The sequence below is a fragment of the Hypomesus transpacificus genome, chromosome 17 (assembly GCF_021917145.1).
Source record: "Hypomesus transpacificus isolate Combined female chromosome 17, fHypTra1, whole genome shotgun sequence".
NCBI classification, from domain to species: domain Eukaryota; kingdom Metazoa; phylum Chordata; class Actinopteri; order Osmeriformes; family Osmeridae; genus Hypomesus; species Hypomesus transpacificus.
The window spans coordinates 17,258,107-17,270,290 of NC_061076.1; the positions used below are offsets into that span (position 1 = coordinate 17,258,107).

Here is a 12,184-nt window from a genome sequence, read left to right on the forward strand (position 1 = left end):
TGCCATTTATTAGATACTTTTTTGTTGTTAATATTGAACACCCTTAGTGACCATGTCACTTTCCGACATTAATCCTAAAATTGAATTACAAACGCTTGTGAAATGTCCCTGTGTTGTGAACAAAACGTGGTGATTGGGTGGGAAGTTGGCTGGACTTTGTCTTTGGTCCCAGCCGTCCACCCCCAATGTGCCTGGACCCCTAAGATAACTGATATCTTTTATTGTTGTACGAAATCAAATAACGTGATATTGAATCCAAGTATTCAGTTACTTTGTTATGTTTTAAAGTACGTAACTCATCCAGTGGATACTTTTTTTCTAATTTCTTAAAATATACTTATTTTCAGTTCTGTCTAAAGTTAATGAAAATCCACCTCACGATATAGGTATAATGGACATTCTTGCATCTTGTTTTCCTTTTCTTCATTTTAACTATACAAGGATGAACCATCAGAAAAGTTTCCCTCGTGTCCTGTGGTCCACTAGCCTGACGTTGTCATACTCATAATTCTAGTCAGAATATGAGTCTGAGAACTCTCCGTTGGGCTTTGACTACAGGGCCTGTTTCAAACGAGCCTGGAAAACAAATGCCTCTTCGCTCAATTGGATAGATCTACAACCAATCAGAGCAACAGAGTATGTTGTCCAAATTTTATTTTGGGCGGGGAGAAGTTGGGCTGGCAGCCAGGCTAGTGGTTCTCACCCCAACCCCGGCATGGGGAGAGCGCAGATCTCACACTCCCAAACAGTAGGTGACGCTGCTGCACTTTATAAAGTTGGTTGCTATCTTCCATTGAAAAAAAAAGAAGAATGTTCCTATGCTCAAGTTGTTTCCCAGGCTGGAGGTATGTAAAGTAAACTAGCGTTATGTGATGCCTTACGTTTTATTGTTAAGTTCAAAGGTATGTTGCAAATCTAACAGCTATGAAGGTTAGCATTATAGGCATTGATTTTGACGTCGTTGTGTCCAGGATTTAAGACTTTGTGCTTAGTTTTGAAATCACCACGGTGCTAGCCCGTCTATGTTTACTTCCATTGTTGCTGTAGCGAGATTCAGTGGTTGTCTTTATTGATGGAGATGTGTTTGTATTATGTGATTGATACAATTACAATTAATTTTATGTTATTTTAGATGCAGCAGTCACCACAGTGTTGTGTGTCTCAAAGTACGTACTCTTGTTTTGTGAACTTTTATTTTACGGCTCTTGTGGGCAGCATTGAGAGAGGTGTTCTGTATTGCTGCAGTGGAGCCTTCTACCTAAATAAAACGTAATATTTATTATATGTTTTAAGGGTCAGCGCTCAAATAGAAAATGGAGACAAACGGCAAAAGCCGATGGCACCATGTCTGGACTATGGATGGCACCATGTCTGGACTATGGATGGCACCACTAGTAAATTGCTTGGAAGGGAGACCCACTGTCGGCCGTAGCCTGACACAAACAAAATTATTTTTATATTTACCCTCTAATACTACTAAATTAATTTGTGTATTAATTTGACCTTGTCAAATGACAAGGAAGGTATTCCATGAGTACAAATGAAGGTGACCTTCATTTGTACTCATGAGAAAACATTGTGGCAGAAGGTATTTGTATTTCTGTTAGATGTTCTTCCTTCCTAACATTTCACAATGTTTTAACTATGTGTACAGTAGCTGTCTGGATCTCTTCAATGGAAGCCGCTCGCGTTCTGCCACCTGGAATTATCTTGGTGCCTATTATTTACAAACATTCTGAAATGCTCTATTAACTTGGAACTGTTTCTTCCAGATCTCCTATTGGCAGACTTGATCATGGGCGGAGACTAGACGGAGGAGATCATTTTAAGGCTCCAGAGAGACTCAACCAGAGAGAGCAGTAACCAGACTCAGAGATAAAAACGCTTCCAGACACCACACAGAGAACAAAGAGAGGTCTGAGTTATGGAGACACATCAGTGTGACACCTGTGGGAAGGAACTTTCCTCATCCAGGAACCTCAAGCACCACATGATGATCCACACCGGGGAGAAACCCTACATCTGTGACCTCTGTGGTAAAGCCTTTAGCCATGTTGCCAACTTAAGAGCTCACAACAGGGTCCACACTGGGGAGAGGCCTTACAGCTGTGACCTCTGTGGGAAAACTTTTAGCCGGGCTTGCCATTTCAAAGTTCACAGCAAGATCCACACAGGAGAGAAGCCCTACAGCTGTGACCTCTGTGGGAAAACCTTTAGCCAGGCTGGCAATCTAAGTGTTCACAACAGGATCCACACAGGAGAGAAGCCCTACAGCTGTAACCTCTGTGGGAAAACTTTTAGCCGGGCTTGCCATTTCAAAGTTCACAGCAAGATCCACACAGGAGAGAAGCCCTACAGCTGTGACCTCATCGGGAAAACTTTTAGCCAGGCTGGTGGTGTCAAACTTCACAGCAGGATCCACTCTGGAAAGAAGTCCTACATCTGTGAACTCTGTGGTAAAACCTTTAGCCAGTTTGGCAGTTTAAGAGCTCACAGCAGGATCCACACTGGAGAGAAGCCCTACAGCTGTGACCTCTGTGGTCAAACCTTTGGCCGGCTCCACTGTTTCAGAATTCACAGCAAGATCCACACAGGAAAGAAGCCCTACAACTGTGACATCTGTGATGCAACCTTTTTCTCCACTGGTGATTTGAAGAAGCACAGCAGGACCCATACAGGAGAGAAGCCCTACAGATGTGACGTCTGTGGTAAAACCTTTAGCCGTACCGCTAATCTTAGCAGTCACCGCAGGATCCACACTGGAGAGAAGCCCTACAGCTGCCCACACTGTGACTATTCATGTAAAAGAAATGACCATCTGAAGAGTCACCTGCGTATCCACAATAAAAAACAAACCAAAGCAGTGAAGTCTGGGGCCAAGCTGTCCCAGCAGTCACCACCTGAGAGAACTTCTGTATGACCCACAGCTTGAAGAACTACTGGCCTACACCTACTGGGACAGCACATGGAGTAACACCAGATCTACAGTTCAACATGACACCACATGCAGTAACACCAGATCTACAGTTCAACATGACAAGACATGCAGTAACACCAGATCTACAGTCCAACATGACAGCACATGCAGTAACACCTGATCTACAGTCCAACATGACACCACATGCAGTAACACCAGATCCACAGTTCAACATGACAACACATGCAGTAACACCAGATCTATAGTCCAATACGACAGGACACAGGAAAGATACCCCTGTAATGATGGAGGGGAAGCTGTGTCAGACTGGGTAGAAAACTGGTAAACTCTGGCTAAAAAAATTTTAAGAACACATTAGTACCATCAATATTACATTTTGTTAAACTCTGCTGCCCTTCAGGGTTTCCTTGTTTTTTTGTATCCATTTGTTGGTAAAAAATTGTTAGAAGACCTCTTGAGGGTTATGCCAATTGTTCTTAACACACCTTGAAACTGAATCTGTATTTTAATGAAACAATACTTAGTAGTTCTAAAGAAGACAGATCATTGTGTCAGTATTTGAAATGTTACCTTTCGCACCACTAGGCCTTGGGAAGACCTGTCTGAGGAAATGACATCATATTCATTTGATCTCAGTCTAAAGACGGCAGATAAAGCATATCACAGCACAAGATCAAGAACCAGAAAGGGCTTCAAGTTAAATGAATGAATCAATGATTTTCCTGGATTTTATGAAATTGAAAAATATAAAACCTTTTGTAAGAATGATTTGAAAAATATTCTACAGATAATGTTGCCTACTCTTTCTTGGTAAAAATGTTTATATATTTGTGTCAATTCACCTAGGGAAAGAGGTTGTTTCCAAGCTACTTATCAGAATGGATAATATGTTTGTACATACAAGTTACAGTATAGTTGTGGGTATGATCCTGACATTGGAATGACTAAAAACAAAAACAACATTTTTTGTAAAAATAACACACCATTTCGGCTTACTTAGATGGGCATGTATGTGAAGAACTTTTTTCATTTTCAATTATCGTAAACTGTTAGCTACACTGCATACCTCAACAAGTTTGCAGACAACACCACCCTTATTGGGCTCATCTCTGGTGGAGACGAGTCTAATTATAGGTGGGAAGCGGCCAACCTGGTGACCTGGTGCAGCCAGAACAACCTAGAGCTCAATGCTCTTAAGACAGTGGAGATGGTTGTGGACTTCAGGAAGAATACAGCCCCACTCACCCCCATCACCCTGTGTAACTCCCCAGTCAACACTGTAGAGTCCTTCCGCTTCCTGGGCACTATCCTCTCCCAGGACCTCAAGTGGGAACTGAACATCGGCAGCCTCATCCAGAAAGCACAACAGAGGATATACAGTGCCCTCCAAAAGTATTGGAACAGTGAGGCCAATTCCTTTATTTTTGCTGTAGACTGAAAACATTTGGGCTTGACATCAAACGATGAATGTGAAACCAGAGATCAACGTTTCAGCTTTTATTTCCAGGTATTTACATCAGGATCTGATGCACAAATTAGAAAATATCACCTTTTTGTTCGAACCCACCCATTTGTCACGTGAGCAAAAGTATTGGAACATATGACTGACAGGTGTGTTTTGTTGCCCAGGTGTGTCCTATTACATACATTATTCAATCAATAAATACCACTGAATGTCCACACTCAGGTTCAGATTGGGTAAGATAGGTTTTGTCTATGCAGACTGTATTCAGAGGTGAAAACAACATGAAAACCGGAGCGCTGTCTTTGGGTGAAAAACAAGCAATTGTGAGTCTTAGAGAAGATGGAAAATCAATCAGAGCCATTGCAGAAACATTGGCCATAGCCAGTACAACCATTTGGAATGTCCTGAAGAAGAAGAAAACTACTGGTGTACTAAGTAACAGACGTCAAACAGGTAGACCAAGGAAAACATCAGCAGTTGATGACAGAAACATTGTGAGAGCTGTAAAGAAAGACCCTAAAACAACTGTTAGTGAGATCAGCAACAACCTCCAGATGGCAGGAGTGAAGGTATCACTATCTACTGTTCGCAGAAGACTTCATGAACAAAAGTACAAGGGCTACACCAGAAGATGCAAACCACTCATTAGCAAGAAGAATAGGAAGGCCAGGCTGGAATTTGCCAAAAAGTACAGAGATGAACCTCAAAAATTCTGGGACAAAGTTTTATGGACTGATGAGACAAAGATTAACTTTTACCAAAGTGATGGAAAGGCTAAAGTTTGGAGAAAGAAAGGAACTGCTCATGATCCCAAACACACAAGCTCATCTGTGAAACACGGTGGAGGTAATGTCATGGCTTGGGCTTGCATGGCTTCTTCTAGGACGGGCTCATTAATCTTCATTGAGGATGTAACACATGATGGCAGCAGCAAAATGAACTCGGAAGTCTACAGAAACATTTTGTCTGCCAATTTAAGGAAAGATGCAACCAAACTGATTGGCAGAGCCTTCATCATGCAGCAAGATAACGACCCAAAACACACTGCCAAAACAACAAAGGAGTTCATCAGGGGCAAGAAATGGAAGGTATTAGACTGGCCAAGTCAATCTCCAGACTTAAACCCTATAGAGCATGCATTTTACCTGCTTAAGAGGAGACTGAAGGGAGGAACCCCACAAAACAAACAACAACTGAAAGAGGCTGCAGTGAAAGCCTGGGAAAGCATCAAAAAGGAAGAATGCAAAAGTTTGGTGACGTCAATGGGTCACAGACTTGCTGCAGTTATTGAAAGCAAAGGATTTTCAACTAAATATTAAGTCTTATTCACTTAAATATGTTTTAAGTATATCTGTTCCAATACTTTTGCTCACATGACAAATGGGTGGATTCAAACAAAATGTGATATTTTCTTAGTTGTGCATCAGATCCTGATGTAAATACCTGGAAATAAAAGCTGAAACGTTGATCTCTGGTCTCACGTTCATTATTTGATGTCAAGCCCAAATGTTTTCAGTCTACAGCAAAAATAAAGGAATTCGCCTCACTGTTCCAATACTTTTGGAGGGCACTGTACTTCCTTCGGCAGCTGATGAAACCTCACGCCACAAAAACAGTTTCTTCCCTTCCGCTGTTGTCCTCTTCAATAAGGCCAAGGGTCCACACTGACTTTTATGACTAAATGTCCTTAAACACATTGCCTTTTGCACTGCATCACAAATAGTATCTTATACCATTTCTATTTTTATATTGTAAAAACGTATATTTTATTTTAAATTGTATTGTACATTTTACTTTAATTCAAATTCCACTTAGTTACTGCTAGTTATGTACCCTTAGAATTTGGTAGTGCACCTTGCCACCAAAGCAAATTACTTGTCTGTGCAAACTTTCATGGCGAATAAAACCCATTCTGATTCTGTCGTCCTTACTGTGGGAGTGCCGAATTCACACTCCCGAACAGTAAGTGGCGCTGCTGCACTTCATAAAGTTGTTTGCAATCTGCCATTGAAAGCAAAAGAATAAAGCAGAAGTTGTTTCCCAGGCTGTAGCTGGAGGTATGTGTATTGAACATTGATGCCTTACATTTTATTGTTTTTGAAGTTAAAAGTTATGTTGCAAATCAAACAGCTTTGCAGGTTAGCATTATAGGCATTGATTTTGACGTCGTTGTGTCCAGGATTTGCGACTTTGTGCTTAGTTTTAAGATCACCACGGTGCTAGCTAGCCCGTCCGTCTTTACTTCCATTTGTACTGTAGCTAGATTCAGTTTTTGTCTTTATTAATGGAGATGTTTGTATTACTATTATTTGACTAGTACAATGACAATTTAATGTAATGTTATTTTAGATGCAGCGGTCACCAGATTGTGTTGTGTGTCTCAAAGTATGTATTCCTGTTTCGTGAACTTTTGTATACGGCTAAGACTCTTAGTAAGAGAGAGGTGTTCTGTGTTGTTGCAGGGGAGCCTTCAACCTAAATAAAAACGTAATATTTATTTTATGTTGTAAGTCTCAGCTCTTATATAGAAAATGGAGACAACCGCAATATACTGTATTATTCTTCTGGGGATTTAAAACTTGCAATCCATAGTAAATGTATTGGTAATTTGCATGTAACGCTAATTGTGTAATCAAATCGTTTATATCATTTTTTTGTAACAGAAAAACATGTTAGTATAAAGAGAAGTAGTTTGCTAGAGATCCAGTTATCACAGAGTGAATGTTTCTCAAGACAAAATAAATCTATTCTAATAGACCTATTCACCATGACGTCACAACAATAATAGACGTTCTTCCGGGTGGCAAAAGCCGATGGCACCATGTCTGGACTATGGATGGCACCATGTCTGGACTATGGATGGCACCATGTCTAGACTATGGATGGCACCATGTCTGGACTATGGATGGATCCACTAGTAAATTGCTTGGAAGGGAGACCCACCGTCGGCCGTAGCCTGACACAAACAAAATGATTTTTATATTTACCCTCTTATACTACTAAATTAATTTGTGTATTAATTTGACCTTGTCAATTTGGTCATTCAGGCTTCATTTGTACTCATGAGAAAACATTGTGGCAGAAGGTATTTGTATTTCTGTTAAATGTTCTTCCTTCCTAACATTTCACAATGTTTTAACTATGTAACTATGTTTACAGTAGCTGTCTGGATCTCTTCAATGGAAGCCGCTCGCGTTCTGCCACCTGGAAGTATCTTGGTGCCTATTATTTACAAACATTCTGAAATGCTCTATTAACTTGGAACTGTTTCTTTCAGATCTCCTATTGGCCAGTCAGACTTGATCATGGGCGGAGACTAGACGGAGGATATTATTTCAAGGCTCCAGAGAGACTCAACCAGAGAGAGCAGTAACCAGAGATAAAAACGCTCCCAGACAGAGAACAAAGAGAGGCCTGAGTTATGGGGACACATCAGTGTGAAACCTGTGGGAAGAGCCTTTCCTCATCCAGGAACCTCAAGCAGCACATAATGATCCACACTGGAGAGAAGCCCTACATCTGTGACCTCTGTGGTAAATCCTTTAGCCATGTTGCCAACTTAAGAGCTCACAACAGGGTCCACACTGGGGAGAGGCCTTACAGCTGTGACCTCTGTGGGAAAACTTTTAGCCGGGCTTGCCATTTCAAAGATCACAGCAAGATCCACAAAGGAGAGAAGCCCTACAGCTGTGACCTCTGTGGGAAAACCTTTAGCCAGGCTGGCAATCTAAGTGTTCACAACAGGATCCACACAGGAGAGAAGCCCTACAGCTGTAACCTCTGTGGTCAAACGTTTGGAAGGCTTGACTGTTTAACAGTTCACCGCAAGATCCATGCTGGAAAGAAGCCCTACATCTGTGAACTCTGTGGTAAAACCTTTAGCCAGTCTGGCAGTTTAAGAGCTCACAGCAGGATCCACACTGGAGAGAAGCCCTACAGCTGTGACCTCTGTGGTCAAACCTTTGGCCGGCTCTACTGTTTCAGAATTCACAGCAAGATCCACACAGGAAAGAAGCCTTACAGCTGTGACATCTGTGATGCAACCTTCTTCTCCACTGGTGATTTGAAGAAGCACAGCAGGACCCATACAGGAGAGAAGCCCTACGGATGTGACGTCTGTGGTAAAACCTTTAGCCGTACCGCTAATCTTAGCAGTCACCGCAGGATCCACACTGGAGAGAAGCCCTACAGCTGCCCACACTGTGACTATTTATGTAAAAGAAATGACCATCTGAAGAGGCACCTGCGTATCCACAATAAAAAACAAACCAAAGCAGTGAAGTCTGGGGCCAAGCTGTCCCAGAAGTCACCACCTGAGAGAACTTCTGTATGACCCACAGCTGGAAGAACTACTGGCCTACACCTACTGGGACAGCACATGGAGTAACACTAGATCTACAGTTCAACATGACAGCACATGCAGTAACACCAGATCTACAGTTCAACATGACACCACATGCAGTAACACCAGATCTACAGTTCAACATGACAACACATGCAGTAACACCAGATCTATAGTCCAATACGACAGGACACAGGAAAGATACCCCTGTAATGATGGAGGGGAAGCTGTGTCAGACTGGGTAGAAAACTGGTAAACTCTGGCTAAAAAAAATTTAAGAACACATTAGTACCATCAATATTACATTTTGTTAAACTCTGCTGCCCTTCAGGGTTTCCTTGTTTTTTTGTATCCATTTGTTGGTAAAAAATTGTTAGAAGACCTCTTGAGGGTTATGCCAATTGTTCTTAACACACCTTGAAACTGGATCTGTATTTTAATGAAACAATACTTAGTAGTTCTAAAGAAGACAGATCGTTGTGTCAGTATTTGAAATGTTACCTTTCGCACCACTAGGCCTTGGGAAGACCTGTCTGAGGAAATGACATCATATTCATTTGATCTCAGTCTAAAGACGGCAGATAAAGCATATCACAGCACAAGATCAAGAACCAGAAAGGGCTTCAAGTTAAATGAATGAATCAATGATTTTCCTGGATTTTATGAAATTGAAAAATATAAAACCTTTTGTAAAAATGATTTGAAAAATATTCTACAGATAATGTTGCCTACTCTTTCTTGGTAAAAATGTTTATATATTTGTGTCAATTCACTTAGGGAAAGAGGTTGTTTCCAAGCTACTTATCAGAATGGATAATATGTTTGTACATTTAAGTTACAGTATAGTTGTGGGTATGATCCTGACATTGGAATGACTAAATACAAAAACAACATTTTTAGTAAAAATAACACACCATTTCGGCTTACTTAGATGGGCATGTATGTGAAGAACTTTCTTCATTTTCAATTATCGTAAACTGTTAGCTACACTGCTTACCACAACAGACAGAACTATTTAAATAACACTTTGTTCTTAACATGCATCATAAATAATGTTGCTGGTGACCAGATCAATGCACACTGATCTTCATCCATTGTTGTGGAGTACTGACACACATTCTCTGTATTTACATTTGCAAGTCAAGGGTCATGCAGATGATAGCCTGATAACAGAGCAGTTTACACATTTCCCTCCTATCTCACTCATTCAAATCCAACAACTGTTCTGCCTGACAGTGTGTGGACACTGGACAGCTGCCCCAGTATATAGCCTATCTGTACATCTGGGCTGTGGATACATGTTAACAAAGTCTGCTTCCACAGGTCCAAATGGATACACACATGGGGAGATTGCACCTATAGCATTGGGGAAGCCTGAAGCAGAGGATTGAGTAATACAGAGGCTTGTCAACATGGAGGCTACTTAAAAACTACTGTCACATGCAATTTAAGAAAAAGTCTCCTTGATTGTTTATGTTTCAAGATGACCTGGAAAACTGAAGAAAATATTCAGGAACTGCTTTAGTGCAATGTATAGCCTTATTTCCCGCCTTGCAGTTGTCCTGGCAACACCTTCACCAACACTCATGTCCCACAAGCATCCTCTCATGGAATGCTGTGCCCCTTCAAAACATTATTTTGTTTAAGTATAAATAAGAAATACTGGCATGAGCTGCGTTTCCCAGATTCGTTAAGAAGCTCTCAACGCTAAAAGCTTCTTAGGAGCGTTCTAAGAACGCTCTAGAACGCTCCTAAGAAGCTATAAGCGTTAAGAACTTCTTAACGAATCTGCGAAACGCGGCCATTGGCTATAAATTAAATATCAAGATGGATAGACTTTCCTGCAGAATATGCAGGTCTGCTCTTATTTGGACTCTTATTTTGGCTTTGTAAATGCGTGCCCCTTGTGAAAAAAATGCCCCCCCCCCCCTATGGAGTTAGATTAGTTTCATAATTCAAACAAACAAACGCAACACGATTCAAACAAACTTAACACGATCCAAACAAACGTAACACGATTCATACAAACATAACACGATTCAAACAAACAAACGTAACACGATTCACAAATGTATTTCGTGATTCACAAATGTAACGCGATTCACAAATAAATGACCCTATTACATTCGTTTGCAACCTGACAAACACAAGTTACAAATCCCTGCATTCGTTGGTGTGAATCCTTGCATTCGTTCGTGTGGATTTTTGGAACTTTCCTGACGCGCTTTGATCCACAAATGCATTTTTTCTAAAAGATATCCTCAGCAGCCTATCAGGTCGTCTCTTCCAATTTTAGCCAATCACCGGAGAATGTCTAATATGGGTAGACGGGCTCTGCGTTAGCCTAGGAAACACGGAAAATGACTAAACATGAATCCTGCCATTCTCAACAATATTTAATCAGGTATGATCATCGGTTTAATAAGATTAACAAGCAATATTTCACCTACATGCAACCAGACGACATTGCTCATGATCTGAAGGAGACGATGTCCGTCATTATGGCAGGTTGTTGAAGTCCACATAGACACGTTAATGTGATTGGCTAAAATTGGAAGAGACGACCTGATAGGCTGCTGAGGATATCTTTTAGAAAAAATGCATTTGTGGATCAAAGCGCGTCAGGAAAGTTCCAAAAATCCACACGAACGAATGCAAGGATTCACACCAACGAATGCAGGGATTTGTAACTTGTGTTTGTCAGGTTGCAAACGAATGTAATAGGGTCATTTATTTGTGAATCGCGTTACAATTGTGAATCACGAAATACATTTGTGAATCGTGTTACGTTTGTTTGAATCGTGTTACGTTTGTTTGTTTGAATCGTGTTATGTTTGTATGAATCGTGTTACGTTTGTTTGGATCGTGTTAAATTTGTTTGAATCGTGTTGCGTTTGTTTGTTTGAATTATGAAACTAATCTAACTCCATACCCCCCCCCCCCCCCCCCCCCCCCCATTTAATTAGTTCTGGAGCCGAGTCTGTCAAGGCTTGGCTGCAGTTACTTGGCTTCCTTATGTGCATAGGCGTTGTTAGACATAAAACTCTACCGGGGCACAGGCCCCTATTCATATCCCTTTTTTCTTTCAAGCTTGCTGCACACAATGCACTACTAGGCTGTAGAAACTCCCCTAGCTTAACCCACTGTACAACAGTTCAGGGACGCAAGTTTGATATCACCTTTGGCAGGGACATCAATAGTTAATGCGCGTGTGCACATTTCTTTCGCATTCATTTGGGCGCAAATAGCCTACTGTTTTTTTGAGCTTCATACATGGTAATTGATCAAATCAAATCAAATTTATTTGTATAGCCCTTTTTACACGCAAGCATGTCACAGAGGGCTTCACATGCGCCCATAGAACTGCCCCTCAAGCAACCTAAACCCTCAAGGAAGACAAGGAAAAACTCCCAGAAAAACTCCCACCGGGAGAAAAAAT

General features: G+C 41.1%; 2 protein-coding genes across 2 annotated transcripts in view; both read left to right on the forward strand.

Moving 5' to 3' along the window:
- Positions 1-797: 797 nt before the first annotated feature.
- On the forward strand, positions 798-9,455 carry LOC124479542 (zinc finger protein 658B-like). The gene is made up of 3 exons (XM_047038316.1): positions 798-845; positions 1,773-2,911; positions 7,831-9,455. Exons 2-3 carry the CDS (start codon positions 1,925-1,927, stop codon positions 8,734-8,736), a joined length of 1,893 nt encoding a protein of 630 aa, XP_046894272.1. The 5' UTR covers positions 798-845; positions 1,773-1,924; the 3' UTR covers positions 8,737-9,455.
- The window catches only part of LOC124479636 (zinc finger protein 227-like), a 36,895-nt gene continuing 30,793 nt past the window's right edge, over positions 6,083-12,184 (forward strand). The window contains exon 1 of the mRNA XM_047038469.1: positions 6,083-6,460. The gene's annotated coding sequence lies outside the window, so the exon portion shown is untranslated. The remainder of the gene's footprint in view (positions 6,461-12,184) is intronic.